The 22,875-nt window shown below is 36.6% G+C and overlaps 2 protein-coding genes and 1 long non-coding RNA gene across 3 annotated transcripts in view; 2 read left to right on the top strand and 1 right to left on the bottom strand.

Annotated features, from left to right (window-relative positions):
• Positions 1-12,457, top strand: part of LOC116176837 (sodium-dependent dopamine transporter) — a 36,836-nt gene extending 24,379 nt beyond the window's left edge. The window contains exons 3-11 of the mRNA XM_031495647.1: positions 2,237-2,371; positions 9,368-9,522; positions 9,653-9,762; positions 9,818-10,091; positions 10,297-10,400; positions 10,449-10,686; positions 10,735-10,963; positions 11,010-11,278; positions 11,384-12,457. Of these exons, the coding sequence (XP_031351507.1) occupies positions 2,237-2,371; positions 9,368-9,522; positions 9,653-9,762; positions 9,818-10,091; positions 10,297-10,400; positions 10,449-10,686; positions 10,735-10,963; positions 11,010-11,278; positions 11,384-11,527 (1,658 nt within the window). The 3' untranslated portion in view covers positions 11,528-12,457. The remainder of the gene's footprint in view (positions 1-2,236; positions 2,372-9,367; positions 9,523-9,652; positions 9,763-9,817; positions 10,092-10,296; positions 10,401-10,448; positions 10,687-10,734; positions 10,964-11,009; positions 11,279-11,383) is intronic.
• A 4,697-nt stretch (positions 12,458-17,154) lies between these two features.
• LOC116176839 (ankyrin repeat and MYND domain-containing protein 2) lies at positions 17,155-18,697 on the top strand. Its single transcript, XM_031495649.1, has 2 exons — positions 17,155-17,456; positions 17,508-18,697. Exons 1-2 carry the CDS (start codon positions 17,268-17,270, stop codon positions 18,480-18,482), a joined length of 1,164 nt encoding a protein of 387 aa, XP_031351509.1. The 5' UTR covers positions 17,155-17,267; the 3' UTR covers positions 18,483-18,697.
• On the bottom strand, positions 18,452-19,037 carry LOC116176852. The gene is made up of 2 exons (XR_004146533.1): positions 18,848-19,037; positions 18,452-18,801 (listed from the first exon to the last, which is right to left on the bottom strand). It is a non-coding gene; the product is annotated as an uncharacterized LOC116176852 (long non-coding RNA).
• Between the last annotated feature and the right edge of the window lie 3,838 nt (positions 19,038-22,875).

The raw sequence follows: 22,875 nt of genomic DNA, 5'->3' as shown, positions 1-22,875 counted from the left end.
TTCTAAATAGAAATGTCGAAGATATTTTGATAAGATTCTGAAGAGAGTCTAAAGAGATTTTGAAGAAATTCCGAGAAGATTCCTAAGAGATTCTGAAGAAGTTCTGAAGACATTCTGATGGAATTTTGAATAGGTTTTGAGGATTGAAGAGAGTCTGTAGAGATTTTGAAGAGTTTCTGAAGAGATTTTGAGATGATTTTTAAAAGATTTTGAGATGTTGAGGAGATTTTGAAGAAATAAGAAATAAGAATCTGGTATTACTAACTATAACAGAACAGATAATGATATACAGGGGGATGCAACATCTAAAACCCTTCGGGTTATACTTCCGCAGTCTTTCACCCTGTACTCTACAAAGATCCATGCCCGAACCCAGATTTGAACCAGGGACCCTTAATGTTTCTTCGGTGACAGCTGGCAGATTGCGCCGGGAGTACGTGCCGCCGGCCTAACCCCATTTAGTGGAGTCCCACCTTTAATACCGCAGTCGATAGTCGATGGTCGACGTTTCCATTCTGGTCGTAAAAAAGTCATTATATTATATATTAAGGCTGTTTCAGTATGAACCAATTAATATGAGCCTACAATTGTTGTTTTTTTTTCCATTTTTCGTAAAGAAAGGAGTTATACATGCCAAAGAACGCTGACCTAGGGGAATACTATGCTACCACAGAATCTCCGGATCTCGACAACATTTCCCAATAAAGCATAACAAACCATTTCGTGGAATGTCTTGTAGTGGTGTGGCATTCAGGCGAGGCGGGGTTGCATCTTCCATTTCGTGAAGGCAGTCGAACTACCTATGAGGTCCTAGAACGAGTCCTGGAAAGCACGTATTTTGGGCTAGGCCTGGGCTTCGAGGGGCCAGCAACTCAGCACGGTCCTCGGATTTCTTGTCTCGTGAAGCGTTTAAGAAAGCTATTTCATAGTACAGGACGTCCATGACTGTAGGTACATACCAGGAACGCACTTGTTTAGAGAAAATAAACGGCTTGTGCTGTGTGAAACAATCAAAATGACTCGTTGTTTTTCAACGATTTTTTTATATACAGATCCTCAGGATTGAGTGGGTCAAGGGAATTTCGTAGTGATTATACCAGAAAGAGTTGTGCAGGAGACTATCCAAAGGTAGAGGGCTTTCCGGTATTGACGAAGAAATTCCTTGTATGGACCCAGGTGTTGTGGCTATTATTTTTAAGTGATCCTCGACAGTTTGGACATTTTTCTCGGCTTGACCGTTTGTCGGAATGGTGGTAAGGAGCAGTGAACTTATGGTACTTAGCAACGCTGTATTGTACAAGTTCTCTGAACTCGGTGGAAGCGACCTAAGTGCCATTGTCTCAGACAACGATCTGTCTCCATAAATAAGAAAGTTGACATTGCGCAATCTGCGCATGGCATGATTTTGGCAATATGCGATAGTTACCTTTACTGGCAGCACCTGTGGTTAAAATTTCAAACAAGTAAAAAGTATCTATGGTTAAAATTTCAAAAAGAAATATCTTCGTAAATAACAAAGTTGGCGCTGCGCAGATTGTGTATAGACTACGCATGCGCACATCCAATGTTTACAATATGAAATGATTAAAATTTCAAACGGATAGCTCGATAAACAAGATGGCTGATATTGGATGCGCATGCGCACATTAATCTGATGTTTACAATATGTGATACGTTTGCTAAAAGCATCTTTGGTTAAAATTTCAAAGAAGACGAACGTATAAAGAAAGTGGGTACAATGGCGCACCCAACTTCGTTGTAAAATGCGCTAAAAAATCTTCCATTCGTCCGTCGCGTCAGTGTGAAGAAACGGTAAAACACTTTGCTTTGATGCACAGGAGTCAATTAAAAATTGATTTATTTTGTCGCGGAAACTGCAAAATGCATTATCTTGTTGCACAATAATTAACTTATATGCATGTTCTTTTTCAATGTAACATTGGGAAATTTCCTTAATTGGAAAGAATTTCCTCCTCACCATTAAATGGGTTCATTTCTGATTGTAAAGACTCTTCGTTACTATAAACTAAACTAGATTAATTACTGTTCGGTCTTTAATGCTTTGAATGACCCTTTTGGGAAAATTTACACATATTGCGACAACCGAGCAATCTTTGCTATTAGAGTTTACTTTATGGAGAATTCGAATTGCTGAACCTTGCACTTAGATTTATTTGGTCAAATGTAAAAATAAGCCTATGTGTAATTTAGTAGCTAATAATAGATTTCATTTTAGGTGCGTTTTTGGTTCCATACTGCATTATGTTGATAATAGGAGGAATTCCGTTATTCTACATGGAACTAGCACTTGGACAATTTCATCGGAAAGGAGCCATAACGTGCTGGGGTAGAATTTGTCCCCTTCTCAAAGGTAAGACAAAAAGAACCACGACGCGACGCTTTTAAACATGTCGAATTTTATTTAGATTCAGTTGATGCTATTTTCTTTCGTAAAAGCTTGGATTCGCTTTTTATGTAACATGGTAAAATTGAAAGATTTACAAAAGAGTTAATACACACACACGTTTCCGTGTTTACGAACCAGAAAGCTGTTCGTACGCGATTCCCTTTGGAAAAGGCAAACATACATTATTTATAAAAGTTAAATCTCGTAAATGACCTTTCACCGAGCATTGAATTATGACATTTTATTGCAGGGCACTAGGAAACCTACGTGTCAAATGAAAATCTGATGTCTGATGGCGGCTTAGTGGCCGCTTTCTCGCCACTTTAACAATCATAAGTACAATCCTCTTGAATATTGATGCGCGAGAACCACCCTTTCTCGCTCTTCCGCGAGAATTTAAACGAATCGTTCCTTTCTGATAAAAGTGGAAATGTCTTTTGTGACGCTGCTAAAGACGCACTTACAATGCACTCTGCTCCCTACTTCCGACCGGAAGGTTCCGGAGATTAGCGGGAGTGGATAATTGACTCCGGGACCATGAGGTCGTCGCTATACGCGCGTATAAAATTTTCTCAAAGGTCGTATTTTCTAGTTTGAAATAGCTGCAGGTACCTGTTGCTCTTTTTCCCGCTTCCTAAATCCGAGCTTCAAAACTTTTTAATTGTATAAAAGTCGCCGGTTAAAGGACTTTGTCAAACGTTTCCAATGAGTATTGTAACTAGCATTAGCTTTGGTATCGGCTAATTATTAACTTACAACCGATTTATCTGATCAGATTCTTTGAAACTTTTATCACTAATTATTATGTTACGATTAGAACGAAAGCAATACAGTATGGGAGCGAGAAGAGGCGGACCAGCTTTTTTTTCGGTGGCTGTTTCCACGATTCTACTCCAATGAACTTGACGTTGATTCTGCATCACTACTTGAGCCCGACTCTTCATTTCTTGACGTTGGGTTCCAGTGAACGACTTGAGAAGGGTAGCTCAAGTCAACATCTTCAACGGCATCATTTTCCATGGTCGGCGAACAGCTTGTAACATCTGCCATGAACTTCGAGATCAGTACTATTATTTTCAATCACTTTACTGTTGATTTCATCACCTCGAATTTTGCATGCCTTCAGCAACGACTGCCGGCTAATCGAACCCACACGTTGCTTATCTTCAACGACATTTTTTTGCAAATAAAACAGATACTCATTTTTCGGAGAGAAAATTATGAACGTTTTCACTATCCACCTATTGGGCGCATAGAAAAACCCTAGGAAAAACCTCCTATGGTAACGGCCCCGTTATAGAAATTCCACAATCACCGTCTTGGTCGCGCTACAACTGGGAAACTATTCATTGTACGTAAAAAAGTATATATGCATTTTGTAGGATTTTTCACGGCCAATAACTTTTGCATTTGCAATTGTGAGGAAAAAATTTTTTTTCGGTGAGAAAGTAGAAAAACCGTTTTTTGGTAACTTTGGCGCCATCTATTTCAATCATTCTTCATGTTAGAGCACCCGCTTAATGACAAAAGTTGTAGATAATAATGTGCACACCATTTTTTGTTCAATAAATTCTTTTTGAAAAACTTATCGTTTTCGAGATAAATCGAATCCAAAAACTTTTTGAGTTTTCTCAAAACTGCCCCACGGTACCATCCCGGATTTGTAGGGATAAGCTTTTCTAAGATAACTTGAACGATTTATGCAAAAAAAGTTATGATATTTTTTTCCAAAACGACACTTTTTTGTGCCAGATTGACTGTACTATTTTACACATATTTTTTTCTGAAATTGCAATCAAAATTGAAAGATTATCGTATGCAATAATGAAGTTTGGCACATAGCAATGTATGTATGTTTCAATTTTAAATTGAATGTCATGATTAAGATTAACGTAGCAATTGTGTTTTACTTTCCTCACTAGAGAGGAAAATCACATTTTTTGCATAGTTATCTAATTTCCGGACTTTTTTTTTAAATCGTAGGTATAGCAAGTAGTACTTTTTTTCACCATTTTTACTATGCGTTTCCATGGCGTTTAGTCCTGTCTATGACCGATAGCTCAATTTTTGAGTGACAGTAAATCGCAAATGTCAATGATATTATTCAATTAGGGGTTCTTAAGGATCACTATGCCAAAAAATTTTGTGTACAACACGTGTTGAAAGTGTCTGTTTTTCATGAATTTGCAGGTTGATTAATGAGGGCGAAGCGAAAGTATCACTTTCAAAACTTGTTATACAAATAACTATTTCTTCGCTCTTTTTAGAGGCCAAAGTAGTTGTTTCTAAAGTAGTTTCAAAAATAGTAATTAACGTCATAAGTCCGGTAAATGAAAGAAAAAAAAACAACGAATTTTTGACGTTTTTAACCGGCATTTTGGCATTTAGGTCCCTAATATGAATACAAAAGTGTGCCTAAACGGTGCCGTCGTGTGTACTACATGTGATTCTACCCGTAAAGCTTACCCAAAACATTCAGCGGCGTGCCTTGGGGGCTCGAAATGGCCGAAAAATGGTCGCCATCTTGGATTTAGGGACTTAAATGCCAAAATCGGGTCTGAAAACAGGGGTGCATCGTTTTCAGCGGGGTCGAATTAATCTAAAACCGCTTGTTGCCAGTTTGTAGCACCAAACTCCGTTAGACATAATAGTTTAAGTGATTCCGTATGAACAAGGGTTATTTGTGTTTTACATATGGTTTTATAGGTTAGGTATACGGTTATCATTTCTAATGTCTCCGATGGTTGCAGGGATTGCGAAATCTGTGAATTTTTTATGAAGACGAATCGGTTTTTTCTCAGCAATGGTTACACAAAAACAGAGTCTGAAAGTTTCCGTCATACTCAGATCGAAGGTTCGTGAACTGTTAGCAAGAAAGGCAACGTCAGCGTTCAAGTTACCCGTAAATGAATGAATGCCATCCCCGTCTCTGTTTATTTGCGACCAGGAGTTGGAACCGGAACCGAAAATAAGCGGTACCGAAACCGGAACCGATTTCATTTATGGGCCCTTCATTTGAAACCGGAACCGTTATTCAAAAAGTTAAAATAACGAAAACCGATACCGGTACCTATCGTTATTATTAGTGCCAATAAAGAATCGGTCTTGGAATCGGTATTTTTCAGTGCTCTTGTACGACATAGAGTAAATATGCTGCGCGTTGTGAGAGAGAAATCCGTTTCATATTGCTTGAAACTTGAAACTTGAAACTTTGACATATGCCTGGCGTCGCCGCCTCTCCCAGGTCTTAAAATTTAGTTCTGAAGCTTATAGATTTAACGTTAGTGGTTGCTAGTAGTGCGGAACCGGACCCTATAATTCATATGGGTTCCAACCTCTGTTTCCGAATGCGAGGGAAATTTTACGTCAATCAATTAATTCACAATTTTATCTCCGTAGACTCCACATTCGGTTTAGTCAGAGAATGAACACGACCGTTTGATTGGTTATGCGTATACTTATAATTCGTCAATTCATTTCCTCCATACCGATCTCGCACTAATTAACGCGATTATCGTTCTTCCTGAATATTACCACAACTCCTAGTGAATCCTGGAATTCTTACCCGTAATACTTCTTACGACCTGAATGCCTCACGCCGTCAAAACTGAATGCCTTCCAAAAACTTTCAAAACTATGTTGTCGTACAGTTTGGCTACTTGATATAAAGAAAGTCCATTCATAAATAGCTTTTTCAAGCAAGGGTGGCAAGGCTTGGTGCTCATGTCCGGTGCTCGTACTTGGTGCTTATGCCCGGTACTAGTGCTTGGTGCTCGTGCATAGTGCTCATGTCAGGTGCTTATGTACGGATCCTTGTGCTTGGGCACTGTGAATGTTGTACATTGTCAATTCAAGAACTCCGATCGACAAATATGATAAAGAATCCACCTGCAAAATTTCATCGAAATCGGACCATTCGTTTTCGAGATATCGTGCTAACTGACAGACGGACGGACGGACAGATGGACAGACACCGCAAAATTATGAACTCGCTTGGAGTTCGTCAATAAGGAGGAGTGGCCATTTTAGGAAATCAACAGAGCAGTTTGCAGTTACATATTTCCGATTTTTCTAGCTTTCTGTTAGCTAGTGCTAGTACCTACTATTTTGTACGCGTTGAATCTTATTTTCAATGTGGAACGTGAGGCACGATTGATAAATCTGAGAGTAATATGTAAATTACCTTTGTCTTTGTGTTTTGTGTCAAATAGCGACGATGAAGATAAATCAATTTTAAATTTACGTTAGCTTGCTTTACATATTTACTAATTTGCGATGTAAATCAGAAGCTGTTGTCCATCATGAGACTTGGGTTGGTAACTTCGGATTTATTAATCTTTCTCATTTTGATACGTCTTTTAAAAGGAAATTGCAATCGTATTCTGTGCCGAAAACGATAGATACAGTCTTTGTTGGATTTAGTCTAACATTATGTTGGCTAAGTACGTACGAATTATACTTTTGAAGAGCGGGTTCCTAATCCGGTACATAAAATGAAATGAATGATAAAATTTTATATCATCCGTTTGTTACAGTATAGATATTAAACAACAATGGTCCAAGGATAGATCCCCGAGGAACTCCTCGTGATAAAACTTTCAAGCTTAATTTTTTTACCTAAAATAATTAACTCCAATGGCATCCAATAAATAAATAAATAAATAAATAAATAAATAAATAAATAAATAAATAAATAAATAAATAAATAAATAAATAAATAAATAAATAAATAAATCTTCCTCCCTAGACCTAGATCGTTTAATGGCATCGCAAGATTATTATTGGGAGTCGGAATTATTGAAGCGGAAGCAGAAGCGAAGTGTAACTACTAGTATAAATTTTATCAACACTAGAATAAATAGTTTAATTTATTAAACTGTGCGATAAAACCTTAGACCATATAGTACATGGACTGCTATTAGCCCTATGCTTTGAATACAAAATGGATGGTCACGGATAGAGGGCACTGTAGTCGTGGGTATGTGAATCTCAGGGTAAACTAAAGTCGTATGAACACTACTCGGATCGCGTAAAGAGTAGCTTTTATAGTAACCGCGTAGTACGGGAAGATTTCAATCCTCCTGATTATCTTCTATACGTCCACAAATCGCAATAAGTTTGCTTTTTTTTGGCATATCTAGGCGATTAATTAATTGACGTTTGTTAATTTATAGGTTGACAGTCTCAAATCGTGTCTAATCGGACAACTTCGGATAGACTCGTTTACCCTGAAACTCACATACCCAGGCGATGTCCTTGACTATATTTTCGTTACAATTAGCAGTCCATGTACTATATGGTCTAAGGATAAATCGCACGAATTGATAAACAAATACAAACAAATCGTGACAAGTCTGATGGCCCGCTCGGCTGACAAACCCCGTCTATGACTCACGTCACGTGCCTTCGACCAATCAGAGCGCACAGCGTACCATGCCAGATTTGAAAAACTGCGGTATACTTCCGTTATCAAATAGCGGAAGTGAAAAATATGCATAACTTTCCCACTTGCGGAAGCGAAAGCAGAAGTGTGTTATATCCTGATTCACTGCGAAGCGGATTCAGAAAATAATCAAGCGCCTTTTAGGGATCAAAACAGGGAAAAGACTCTCGTATTACTAATATGTGTTCCGCAGAGTTTCCGCATGTACTCCGCTCTGGCGCTCAGCCACGAAAGGACAGGCATATGAATTGACCAGCACGGCAGGAGTACCACAGGGGACGATGCTAGTTCCACTGAAAGACTGAATTGGCTTATGCCAAAGGGGGTGAAGCTAGTTGGATTCACATGAGACTTAACCATTGTGTCTGTTATTCGGTAAGCTCTAAAAACAAAGTCAGATAGTGAAAGACCTGAAGGGCATTAACGTTCTGGGGCCTTCGAACGAAACTTTGACTTATTTATTGAACAGGCCAAGATGGTAAGCGAGCGATAAAACCATGAAGAGCGTGGTGAAAATCATGCGAAATTTAGAAGAGACAAGGTTCTGGTTTTCGAAAATAGGAGCTCTGTTAGTCCAAGCCAAGAACTAATTCTAATACAACATCTGGACGAATAACTAGGCAATATCTATCTATCGCCTATGCATTAGATCGCCGAAACAATACCTACCGAAGATGATACCCGGTAGTTTCTAATAACTACTAACGTTGGGAGAACGGCCATATTTAATAAATTCATATCAGACTATGGTATTGATTAAAGAAAAACAAAAAAAATGGTCGGCTCGTAACTCATGTAACGGTGATTACATTTCAGGGAATTTTAGGAAACCTATTTTCTCTAAACCTGAAAATGCAAAATATTGACATATATCAACATTTAAAATCAATAAAAATTTTCTTTACCTTCTTCTAACCACTGGATTCATTCACCAAATATAACCACGATTGACCTCTGTTTAACGGGAGGTTAAACGTCGCCCTAGGACCAACGAATCCTTGGCGGAATCTTGGAACGAAAAGCAAATCTATTGGACGTATAGAATAATTGCTCACTCGCATAGAAGTATACACTAACAAATAGAATTACGCTCCCAACACTAGACACTTTCCTTACCTCGATGATATGGGAATCGCATTTATTCGAACGCTCCGGCATCTTATGTTACTACCGTTCCAAATGCCGCTAATATCAACGCCGCTTTAGTCACGTGGCCACCGCGATAGAGCTCATTATCACTTCATCGGCCTCATCAATCCTTTCATAAAAGCTGGAAATTACATTCGAAGCTCTACTAACAGAAATTAAATTCTAACCTTTTAAATTTGGGCGGTAGGTACTGCGTTCTTTTATTAAGCGGTTTGTATTAGAAACAACGTATTCTATGTGATTTATTGGAACCTTTTAATTATTTTCTATCGTCAAAACATAAAATACTCGTATCTATATGTTAATTTAAATGGGTAGTGAATAGTAGTTTGTGATTCAATTTTCAATTAAACGATTTTTTATTTCAGGTATTGGTTACGCAGTTGTTTTAATTGCATTCTACGTTGACTTCTACTACAACGTCATTATCGCCTGGGCATTACGTTTTTTCTTTGCATCCTTTACAAGTATGCTCCCTTGGACAACTTGCGATAACCCCTGGAACACGCCAAACTGTAGGCCTGTAAGGAAATATTTTCGGATTATTGATTAGATATTATAAGTTTAAAGTGCTTAGTTATATTCAAAAAGAACTCCTAAGTAGATATACTTAACGTCAAAGATTAATTAAAAATTCTAAACTCTTGTTTCAGTTCGATTTTCCATCTAGAAACTCCTCGGAATATAATAATACAACACTAATGGTAGACGGCCTTCCTGTCGCAGAATCAAGATTTGCCTCTGCCGCCTCCGAATACTTTAAGTAAGGATTAATTTAAAATGCTTTACATTAAGATTATGGATTTTTATTTTTGTAGCCGCGCAATTTTGGAACTACACCGAAGTGAGGGTCTACACGATCTTGGCGCGATTAAATGGGATATAGCTTTATGTTTACTGGCAGTCTACGTAATTTGCTACTTTTCCTTGTGGAAGGGCATCTCCACTTCTGGGAAAGTTGTTTGGTTTACAGCACTGTTTCCGTATGCGGTCTTACTCATACTTTTAATCAGAGGGGTGACTTTACCAGGATCGGCGGAGGGAATCAAATATTATCTTAATCCGAATTTTTCCGTGATAACCAAAGCGGAGGTAAGAGTAGAAATCGAATTGAAAAATAAGGACATATATAGATGGTAACAATCTCTACGGCTCAGTGAGTTCTTTTAAACACGTATATTGGTAGCCTAGCTCTGCTCTAAATTATCATTAAAAGAATTGAGTACACGAGCTTTTATGCGTATCGTTAAATCAAAAGGGTGCACCGAAAAACATTAATAACTAGATACTGTTTTAGGTATGGGTTGACGCCGCAACCCAAGTATTTTTTTCCTTGGGACCAGGGTTCGGCGTACTCCTAGCGTACGCTTCGTACAATAAATACCACAACAACGTTTACAAGTATGCCCTCTTTTAATTTGCGAATTTGCTACTACCCTTCCTTTCCAGGGATGCTCTCTTGACCAGCGTAATTAATTCAGCAACTAGTTTCGTGGCCGGATTTGTGATTTTCTCGGTCCTCGGTTATATGGCGAATTCGGCTGGACGGCCGATTCAAGAAGTGGCGACCGAGGGACCTGGGTTAGTGTTCGTAGTGTACCCGGCAGCAATAGCGACCATGCCAGGGAGTATATTTTGGGCGCTGATATTTTTTATGATGCTATTGACGCTTGGACTGGATAGCTCGGTATGTTTTTTTTGGTGTTTTCCTATGAACTATTTGAACATTTTTCAGTTTGGTGGATCGGAAGCTATTATTACCGCGTTAAGTGATGAGTTTCCTAAAATTGGAAGGAACAGAGAGCTGTTCGTTGCTTGCTTGTTCAGTTTGTACTTTGTCGTTGGGTTAGCGTCATGTTCACAGGGTGGCTTTTACTTTTTCCATCTTCTCGATCGATACGCGGCCGGTTACTCAATGCTATTTGCGGTATTTTTCGAGGCGATTGCTGTGTCGTGGATTTATGGTAAGGCGTCTGGGAATGACATTTTGTAATTACATTTCACAAACAGGTACTCAACGATTCTGTGATGATATTAAGGACATGATAGGATTTTCGCCTGGTATTTACTGGAGATTCTGTTGGAGATTTGCGGCACCGCTGTTTTTGATATTTATCATAGTATACGGGTTGCTGGGATACGAACCTTTAAGCTATGAAGATTACGTCTATCCGAATTGGGCAAATGTACTCGGATGGTTCATTGCCGGATCCTCGGTGGCAATGATCCCCACAGTTGCCATAATTAAAATCATAAGAACGCCAGGATCGTGCTATAAGGTGAGCTAAATTGACAATATGCTACTACTTTCACCAAACGGTAAACACGAGAAACCCTTTTTGGCAATAGTTTAGATACCAACGGGTATATACGATTGTTTTCAGAGGCTAAGGATTTTAACAACACCCTGGCGCGACACTCAACTGGGAAATACAATAAACGGCGTTGTTCAATCAGAAAGCACACAGGTAAGGCTCGCATCTCCAGAAACACCAACAAGTCCCCAAACCCCAGCAGCAGAAGTGTGAGTTGAAACTAAATCGACTAGATTTGATGTTTATTATGTTTAGACATTTTTTTTTAAATATTACAGCTTTACTGTTGTAGACGTATTGACACCATAGGTATTTATAAGTTTTCAGCCTAGGTAGATAGGTAGGTATGTAATAGGCCAATAACGTGTATCTATAGAAAATTGCTATCATCGTAATCATAATAAGCTTTAAAAGTAATTATACACAAAATATACACAATGAATGTATTTTAAACATAGTTAAAGTCGACCTAAGTAAGTATATAGGGTACTATACGTACTGAATAGCATGAAAGCGAGTAATGCTTTCTTAACCTGCAAACTGAAATGCATTAACAGCCATAAATGCATGACAGTTTGCAAAAAAAACTGTTACTTGTAATATGAAATTAATTAATCAAGGTGGTTACAGCGATTAAGTACATAGTAGATAATAAAAATGTAAACTCTTTTAGACTATTGTGTTATGTAGCAATACTAAAGCATTTAAACGTTGACACGTATTAAACTTACTTCATTTTCACATACCTATGTACCTCTATATTTGTATGTTTGCGAAAAAATTCAACGATTAGATGCCAAAATTGTTATGAATGTGATACTTATTAAGTAATGAACATCATTTTGGAACTGCTGTAGTAAAAGATAATAACGTAAGAAAATGAAAGGTAATGCTTCACCTTTTAGCAAGCACATAGACAGATTTTTGTACTTTAATATACCTAAGCATTAATTAGGGTATAGGTTAAAGCATGGAGTAACTAATCAGCCATTTAATTACTCCATAGGTACTTAGAGGTAGTTATAGAACGTATATCTTCCATAACTTAAGTAATTAATTAGTGTAATTCTGTATTGATAATCGTTTACGTTTAATATGATAATCGAGATTTATATCACCAATGTAATGAAACACATCCTGTTAAAAAATTGTCGGTACCAGCCATTACCGATAATTTTCTCTATTTACTTTATATAAAAGATTATTTTACGTAATGATTTTTTTATTACATCCATAGAATTTGTACGAAGTTTTTATTTTAGGGGTAATCGCAGTTGCAAGCACTCATTGATCTAAACCTTAAGGGATACCAAGATTGACTTTTATTCTAAATGATGCTGAATTAAGCGCCCCTATCTGTATTGGGTCGACACCATGATCTACTCGAGCGATAATTACCATCATAGAAAAAAATTCTTATTCCATACTTGTTATCCAAAATATTATTATCCCTTCTTTAAAATGCAATGGAGTCGTACTAAAACCAGGGACCCGGACCGGACCGAAAAAGAACCGAAAACCGGACCTAAACCGGTATTTTTTTCTGGACCGAAAACCGAACCGAAACCGTTATTCCTTCAGCAATGGAAACGTATTGAGAACCGGAACCCATATTACTTTTTTCGGTTCTTTTCGGTTTTAACAGGTTATTGGAAGTTGAAGGACGCGCCGGTAACCACGTCCTGAAAATAGATAAAATATTACTCTACGATTGCCATCGGTGGATTATAAATTTTTAATAAGGTGTCGAAATTGAAGGCATTACGGGTGGCGGTGGCGCTAATTTAGCCACTACTAAAAAAAAAGGAGGGCCGAGGTTTTAGAAAATAAATTTTTTTGTTTTTTAGTAATAAATTAAGTGTAAATATACATATTTCCCTCTTTCTCCTTGATTCCCCTTGTCGTTATAAATTAGCTACACTTTTGGTTTTGGCATTCATGACATTTGCTTCACATCTATTAATTAACAAATCGCGTTGTTTTAATGAATTTTTTGAATGCCATACTTTCTGAAAAACTAGAATCGAAAATAACCGTTATGGACCGAAAAAAATGCGCAGAACCGAACCGTTATTTCTTTTTAGAACCAGCAGTTACCCCAGAAACCTTACCCGTACACCACTTTATAAATATCTTATTCAATGTTTATCTGGTGGTCTCGTGAAATAATTGACCGTAATTTTTTGGGACCGTATTTTCCGAAAGTGCAAATTACAAATGGCGAATGAATTTGGAAGCGGTTTGTAAACATAGATAATTCCAACATGTTTTTAAGTGAAGTTGTACTAATTTTAAAGTGAATTGAGTTTATCATGTCGTTTTTTAGACTTGAAAACAAAAGCCCTTAATTCTATCCTACCTGAAAGGTTTCGATATTTTTTTATAGACTATATACATATGTAATGTTTGCTAATCTTTTCGTATAAAAGGGATGTTGAAAGAATATATCAACACCAATGATTAGCGTGTTCATTGCTAAAAATACAAATAAAGTAAATTGATTCTAATCTTGATTTAGTGAATCTATACGGCACATGTATAGGTGCTATAACATATGAATGATTACGAAAGGAATGAGCAAAAGGACTTTACTTGTTGTTGTTTGGAATTAGATCTTCTGAGAAGCAGCAATAATGAAACTAAGGCGATAAGCGATAGTTGCCTATTTACCACCCGCACGTTAGTTGCATTAGGGTAAAATAATACGACCTCCTACTATTTTGCGGAAATACACCAGGAATCCGAATCAAACAAAATCTCGATGATATCGGTTTGTCCCTTGTCGGTCCGTCTGTACTCTCATTTCCGACTAAACAATTGAACCAAATTTGGTACGCATGCGTTTAGAAATAAAAAGAAGAGTTAAAAAACTTTTGGGCAGAATCGCGCATGCGGAAGTGTGTCAAAGTCTCATTTCCGGCTGAACCGATTAGAACCAAATTTGATACATATATTCTTAGGCACAAAAAGGTAGAATCGCGCATGGGCAGGTGTGCGGGTGGTATGTATCTGTGATACCCACAGTAATTTTTTTTCGATAGCAATGACAGATTTTGGGTGGGTTAACTAGGTAAATCACAAAGGCAATGTTTGCCTTCAACGAAAGCTTTCACAGCAATGAATAACTTAAACTTGCGCCGCGCATAAGTGGGAATATATACAGGGACAGGCAAAATAGTTGTATGCGGGGCTAGATGCAGGGCGTGCTGTGCTAAGAATAATTTTGTTTGAAGGAGTTTCAAAAAAAAGTAACACTTCTACTTTATAGGGACGCAATTGTTATGTGTTAATAGGTGACGCTTTAAGCAAGTGGATTTACTTTTAGAGCCATAATTACTACAATATTGATTAGGTACTTTTGGCCATTATAAATTAAAAAAAAAGCCATCAAAATGGCGGTTTTCTCCCAACTGTATTGATTACCAAGTTGAATGTGCTACCACCAGAGGTCTCACTTTTAATCTACATCGCGAATAATTGAAACAAATTTTAGTACATTGAGGTACACTGAATTTTGAAGAAGGTAGGTACACAATTAAACATTAACAGTTTGGAAATTTATTAGAGAAATTTTCTGGTGCTCTTGGGAAGTTGGCCTTAATTTTTCAAAATCATATTTTCTGAAAACAGCAGGGATACAATAGAAACGAATTTTTATATCCCCTTTTCTCTTCTGCCAAGCCAACAGGCAACCGATCTCTTCAGCTTAAATTTAAAAAAATATACATTATATAATTAATGACACAATTGCCGACTTTTAATCAAATCGCTAATTTCAGAGTCATTCAGACAAAATGTCAAAAATTGATTCTTCGCTTGTACCGGGTGACCCAATAAGACGGTTCTTCGGCCATATCTCGAGAACCGTTCGTCATATGACTTAGGGGTAAAAAATATTATTGGGTAAATCGGTCATGAAGAATCGCTGGAAAATATTTTCAAGTTTTAAAAATGAGGGCGTAACTGCCATCTTAAATTTTAAAATTGCACTTTCTTTAATTTCGCATAATAAACTTAAACAAAATTTTTCACATTTTTAAAGAGAACCAGTTTATCAATCATTTTCGTAAAAACAAAAACTCAGTTATTTCAAAAACAAAGATGGTGCGGGGCGTTTAATTGTTTTTGCAATAACCTGCTTTAACTTCGTTTGAGCAATTTTAACAAATTCCGTATGGTTGAAAAGAGCATTCCTTGGGCAATGAGAATCAACCAAAATATAGTTAATTTAGTTGAATCCTTCTCCGCCAGGGGACTAGCTTTGACACTATGACCCAAAATCCTAAAAAAATTAAAAAAATGAATTTATGAAAAAGTAGCCAAATAACATCCAAAGAGGCCAGTGAAAACCGTTTTTCAAAATCTCGTTCCTAAACTCAAATATTGGGAAAATGAGATTAATTAATTATAATTAATAAAAATGCTTAAATTGTATCTTAATTTACTTTTTATGTATTTCCGGTATTTGTCGATGCCGCGAAAGAAAAGGACCCTACACATTTAGGTAGGCCTGGGAAAATTAAACAAATGAAACACGATGCATTATAAAATAATAACAGCCGTAATTTGTAAATTATTTTGCTGTTTACATTCAGAAAGTGCAGTTTTTTGAATTTGTAATCTTTTCTGAAATGCCGATTTCTAACCAAGAAGCATTTAATATGCTGGTGATATATTTTGAGTATTTTCAAAATGGGACCATCGCTGCCCGTATGCGCATCTTCTATTTGCGGCATTTAAAGCCCATGTCACATTATCAAACAGTTTGACAAACTGGTTTGATTAAACTGAACTAGTGACGTCACATGACGTCACCGATGCACCGATCTCGTGTGAAAAGTGGCTTTCAAACGAGTCATGTACTGTACACTATTTTTCCTACGACTCTCCATACAACCAAAAATCTACTTACATAATGAAACAAAAGTTTTATTTCGAACCAACTACTAAAACTATCTAAAAATACGAAATAGATTCAATTTCTCTTTAACGAACTATTGTTATAATTACTTTAGCAAAGAGGTACGTGTCGTTTGGAGTTTCTGCAAGAAATTTACTAATATTATTAGACGTACGCTACTTTTCATACCTCAGCCGCAATTTAGTTGGTAGTAATTCGAGTGTAGTGGATTTTGCCTCTTCCCTGATGTTGGGTGGAGTACACTCTACATCCATGGAAGAATCACTTTTCACCATTACAATTAAGTAAGGAATTAAATGCGTAGCACAAGCGAATGAACTCAAGAATAAAATAATCGCAATTTTAGAGTTTGACGTACGCCTACTACGTTGATGTTACAAGAAGATTAGACTGCTACGAAAGCAAAACGTAACATGCGATTTGCTTTCTAATATAATTATGGTCGATCTTATGAGAAAGCAAATCACACGGGTGCGTTTTGTTTTCCGTTACATTTTGTTTTAAAGTGAGCGAAATTTGTCAATTTTCAAGTAAACATAATCGTACGACATATGTCATTTTCAATGAGTCGTAGGAAAAAGAGTTTACATATGATAAGTAAAAAGAAAGAGTATTATAGACTATATTGCACGAAGGATGGACATAATTATTAAGAGGGCGCCGGAATCGAGGATACTTTTTTAAAAATAAAAATGTGCCCAAGTATGCGCATTATGCTGCCTTTCAATTTTGTTCAAGTTAATTTTTGGGGGCCGAAACGTGTCAAAAACCGTTTTTGAGGTAGCGTTGTTTGTTGCCTACCTTATGTACACAGATCTCTCAATGAAAATCGCAAAGTATGAAGCCACTTAGTAGGTGGATCGTTTTATATGCGCCACTCTGTATAACATATACCTATTTCACACACTGTTCAACAGAAGAGCCGTTGCGGATACACTACCCCAACCTAACCACTACGGACATAACCACAATTTTGTGAAACATTTATTTATTGATACTTTAAAGTTGGAAACCTCGTGCTAGTTATCAAAAATGAGTACCAATATATCTGAAACCGAGAAAAAGATCTTTACAGCTATTACAAATAATGACGTGGAGCTCCTTAAAACATTACTCGTAGTGCAGGAAGATGTTAACATTGTGGATGAAAATATGATGACCCCACTGCAACATGCAGCATACAAAGGCAACAAAGAGATGGTGCAGTTATTTCTTGATCGAGTACGTAAAATCACTTGCTAAAACTTTGCAAAACTAATTCATTCGCTTTAGGGCGCAGATGTGAATCTTTGTCAACACCAGCATGGATACACCGCCTTACATTTTGCAGGATTGTCGGGAAATGCAGAAGTGTGCGCCTTACTTCTTTTAGCAGGTGCTAAATCGCACGTAATAAATACTGTTGGAAGAACTCCTTCACAAATGGCAGCCTTTGTTGGCAATCACAACTGTGTATCCACAATTAACAATTTTATACCGAAATCGGAAATCGAACATTATACCACACTTCAGGGACAACAAACTAAACCCCATCTTCCACCATTCTTAACGGAAAGCTTTCATAAATTTGTCATGCAAATCAATGTAAATCCGATACGGATCGCTTTAAATTTACATCGATTTGCTGGTCTTATGGACCATTTACATGAAGTATCCAATGTGCTGGAATTAATGTGCGAGCACGAGATGAAAAGGGGGACTGACACAAATGAAGTTATGGCTTTTAAATATCACCACTTAAGCTACACAGTTAAGGAAGTGTCGAAGATACACAAAAATCACGCCGCGAAAGAAGAAAGCGAAAAGAAGTTTGATGTCGTCGAAGTATTGAGTCGCAATTTTCTGAAGCTTAGCAAGGACGGCAACTTAGATTACATGGATGCATTTTTGCGGGATTGTGTACGTAGCTTTCCCTTTCGGGAATGCACGTTATTTAGACAAATGGTAGCGAGTTTAACTGCCAAAGATCCACCGTCGGCAATTAGTGTCGTGGTATCTGCAATTAACGGCCAACGAGGATTTGTTGACAACATTCCACTGTGCAGTACATGTGGCGAAGAAAAGCCGAGTAAAAAATGTTCAAAATGTAAAGTGGTGCAATATTGTGATAGAGAATGCCAAAGGTTACATTGGTTCGTCCACAAAAAGGCTTGTGCACGGCTAAGTCAAGGGGAGATGCAGACGGGCCCAAGTAAACCAGATGCTAAAGAAATCACTGCAGATATGCAAAATTTATTGGTGAATTAATTTCTAAATTTACATAAATGGCTTTCCATTTTCTGAGCTGTTGATAGATTGTCTAATTTCACCAAGCTAGTAACATGTACCATAACAGTTGTATGTTTATTATTGTCTTCGTTGTTCACATAGAATTTGGGAAATCCATAAACTAGCGCGTACATTTGAGCATTAACTGTATGTTTAAGTGCATTCGAACATAAATATAGCAAAACGAAATCCTTTTCATTGTATAGTGAGTATAATCGAACATCATTGTCAATTTTAAGTTTACCAACCATTTGTAGGTTTCGATGTGTCCACATTTTATGGCATTGTAATAACAACACTTTAATAGAAACATAAATAAAAGTACAATTTTCATTATCACAAACATTTTTTTGGAGCGTCTTAGTCAGTCGTCCTTCCAAACTGCAATTGACTTTGTTTTGCAGCATATCTAAACCTTCTTTACTTGAAAGGCTTTCTTCATTCCACATGACATCGTCTGTGCTCTCTTCGTATGAAATCATTTAAAAAAGGACTATGCATTAATAAGGATGTTTGAAATTCTGTGTGAGGTTATGTTGTATAATTGTATTACCATAGATATAATTAGAAGAGCCGTTTTGTTGTACAGGGTATGTTAAAATTTCGTGCAGTTATAGTTAAACTATACAATGGTTAAACATTTGGATTGTTTGCACACTACTTTGACTTTTTTCTTTGATTTTGTTAATGTTTTGTTTCATATGGTCGTAACCAAAGAGAATGAGAATAAAATTTAATTCTATTCGTGTGAACCGGGTGACCCAATAAGACTGTTCCTCGGCAATATCTTGGGAACCGTTCGCCGTATGACTTAGGGGTAAAAAAATTATTGGGCAAATCGGTTATGAAGAATCGCTGGAAAATATTTTCAGGTTCTAAAAATGACCAACAGAGGGCGTAACTGCCATCTTAAATTTTAAAATTGCATTTTCTTAAAATTTCGCACAATAAACTAAACATTATTTTTTCACATTTTTAAAGAGAACCAGTTTGTCTATCATTTTTGTAAAAACAAAAACTCGGTTATTTCAAAAACAAAGATAGTGTGGGGCGTTCAATTGTTTTTGCAATAACCTGCTTTAACATCTTAACCGTTTGACCGATTGTAACAAATTTGGTATCGTTGAAAATAGCATTCCTTGGGCAACAAGAAAATATGGTTAATTTAGTTGAATCCTTCTCCACCAGGGGGCTAGTTTTGACACTATGATCCAAAATCCTAAAAAACCCAAAAAAATCAAATGGAATGATATGACTTTTTCTTTATAAAAAAGTAGCCAAATAACACCCAAAAAGGCCAGTGAAAACCGTTTTTCCAAATCTCGTTCCTAACCTCAAATATTGGGAAAATGAGATTAATTATTATTTCCGGTATTTGTCAATGGCGCGAAAGATTGTTTGGAAAAGGACCCTACACTTTTAGGAGGTAGGCCTTGGAAAATTAAACATAAATGAAACACGATGCATTATAAAATAATAACAGCCGTAATTTGTAAATTATTCTGCTGTGTTTACATTCAGAAAGTGCAGTTTTTTGAATTTGTAATCTTTTCTTTAAGCTTTAAGCCCATGTCACAGTATCAAACAGTTTGACAAACTGGTTTGATCAAACTGGACTAGTGACGTCCCAATTCTGTAGTTTGATGAAAGTTTCAAACTAGGTGGTCACACTAGACACCTCAGTTTGTTCTAACTGTTTTTGTTCTGTGTTTCAAGCTACAGTAAAATTTAAGGTTGTATTTTGATAATCTCAAATTTATAAAGCAATGAATAAAAAATTGGTTGCAATGTTATCTCTATTGGGGCTAACTGTAATTACATACAATAGTTATAAAAGGCAAATTAGCAAGAAAAAACGGTTATGGTCAAAGCCATGGCTTCTAAAAAGAAACGAAGGTGTTGGTCGAGGTGTATTGGCAATGGTCAGAAATGAGTTGAAGTTTAATGATCTGCATTGCTATGAAAATTACCTACGAATGAATAGTATAGTTTTTAATAATTTACTCAATATGATGAGACCTGTCATTGCCGTTTTTAACTTACTTCAACTAACCAATCACAGCACAGCTCACATCAAACAGAGAGAAGGATTCAACTAAATTAACTATATTTTGGTTGATTCTCATTGCCCAATGAATGCTCTTTTCAACCATACCAAATGTGTTAAACTCTATCAAACGGTTAAGAAGTTCAAGCAGGTTATTGCAAAAACAATTGAACGCCCCACACCATCTTTGTTTTTGAAATATCTGAGTTTTTGTTTTTACGAAAATGATAGATAAACTGGTTCTGTTTAAAAATGTGAAAAAAAATTTTCGTTTATTACGCGAAATTTAAAGAAAATGCAATTTTAAAATGTAAGATAGCAGTTACGCCCTCTGCTGGTCATTTTTAGAACTTGAAAATATTTTCCAGCGATTCTTCATGTCCGATTTACCGAATAATTTTTTTTCCCCTAGGTCATATGACAAACGGTTCTCGAGATATGGCCAAGGAACAGTCTTATTGGGTCACTCGGTACAACTTTTGATAAATTTATTTGCATTACTTTTCCATATAATAATCGAATCGTCGTTGGGCACTTACAGACAAAACTGCCGGTTTTTTCAATAGGACGCCGATCGTGAATAGACATTCTGATGAAGGTAGGTACAACTTTTGCATTTAAAAGTTCTTAATCGAAATTTTAAATACCGATCCATTATTTTGTGGAAGAAACGTTTTATTCGCTCTAGTTTATATACACCATACCTATTATAGGTAGTAAGTGAACAACCAGATCATAATAACCGTAATTGTGTTTCCAGTGACAGTTTCAAACATACTCTAGAGGCACTTTATATTGCAACCCGTAAATTATTTGTTGAAATTAGACCTATACGTCTTATCTGCACTGAGTTTTTGAGTTATAGGGAAGTATCGTTTTACTAAAATCGATTTATTAAATATCGATCATTTTTTTAAAAATCGACATACCTATAATTTTCAATTTTTTTTCTTCCAAACTAGGTGATACTACCATGATACTACCTACACAGTACCCAGAGACACTTCATAATTCAAAATTAACAATAAGGGTGGAATACGAAACGGAAATCTTAAAAGACAACGAGATTAGGTACCTAGAAGTCTGTTGATGAGAGGCCATTACAAATCACACAGTTTAATCATGCTAACAGATTAACCAATCCAATCCCCAAAAGGCGCCGAAAAATAAGAGTCTGCAAACCGTAATTGTCATTACTTCAAAAGATGGACGAGACGACATAGACACGTACCTACTTAACTTGAGCGAAAGTATAAAAAGGCTAGGGGTAACTGAGACGTGTAACGTAAATGCAAATTTCGAAGTATAATGAAGGTGCTAAGAAGCGAGCTGTTTCCTACAATAATCCGTTGTTTTCTTTAAGTGTTAAATCCCGCAGGGGTCTTTCTGACGCCTAGTCTGAACTGCCTGTCTGTCGCCCTACTAAGTACCCATTACAAATTGGCGTCAGTACCATTAGACCGCATATTTTACGCAAACTTCAATTACCAGAAACATGAAATTTTTACTTTTGCACTTTTAGTGACGAAGGTATATCGATAACAATAGATAGGGATCAGACTAGACTCAATTTGATGCGCTCTAAACGTAAACATATACGCAAGGGTTGTAATGTTTCTCGATTGGTTTTGTCTAAAATTGGGTTAAATATTTTGTTAATTTTATGGTTACTTAGTATTTGTACGTAGCGACAAGTGTTTGCATTTGTGTTTATAGGAAATAGATTTTGATATGCAAATATGTAAAGCTTTTATTTCAAACCCAATTACGGACTATAATTTTTTGTAATTTTATAAATCACAAAAATTGCAAACACGCGTCCATTTATGATTTAGATAGCTATCTTAGTAGCATTTGCTCCAGTTGTGCGGTGGCTCAATCGACGATCCTGGTAAATAGGGAAGTGACCTAGGATGGCCACAAGGGTCTCCCGACTTGACTATCGTTCATTTCATTTTTTGAGGGACATTTGGTAGAGTACCTATTGGTACGACTTCACCTGACAACATTGATGAGCTAAAGGTGCAAAATATGTGAATTTAGATGAAAAAATTGTGAACAACTTGTTTTTGAAAGTCTACATTCAAAGAACACCCTAGAAATCTAAGAATTCTATAGATCAAAAGAATCAAAATGTCATTGAGAGATTAAAAAAAGTAGCGTATTATCACTAAAGCTTTATCTACTAATAAGTTTGATTGATATTCGAAAACATATCAATGAACCTAGCAGAGCAAGGTCAGCAGAACACAATCAAACATATTGCATAATGAGGTGCTAATTAGGTGCTAATTAAGTGCCCTATTCCCGAATTAAATGCTTTTT

The sequence above is a fragment of the Photinus pyralis genome, unplaced genomic scaffold (genome assembly GCF_008802855.1).
Source record: "Photinus pyralis isolate 1611_PpyrPB1 unplaced genomic scaffold, Ppyr1.3 Ppyr1.4_LG7, whole genome shotgun sequence".
NCBI lineage: Eukaryota > Metazoa > Arthropoda > Insecta > Coleoptera > Lampyridae > Photinus > Photinus pyralis.
The sequence above is the reverse complement of the archived record's forward strand: the minus strand, read 5'-3'. Positions and strand labels throughout refer to the sequence as shown.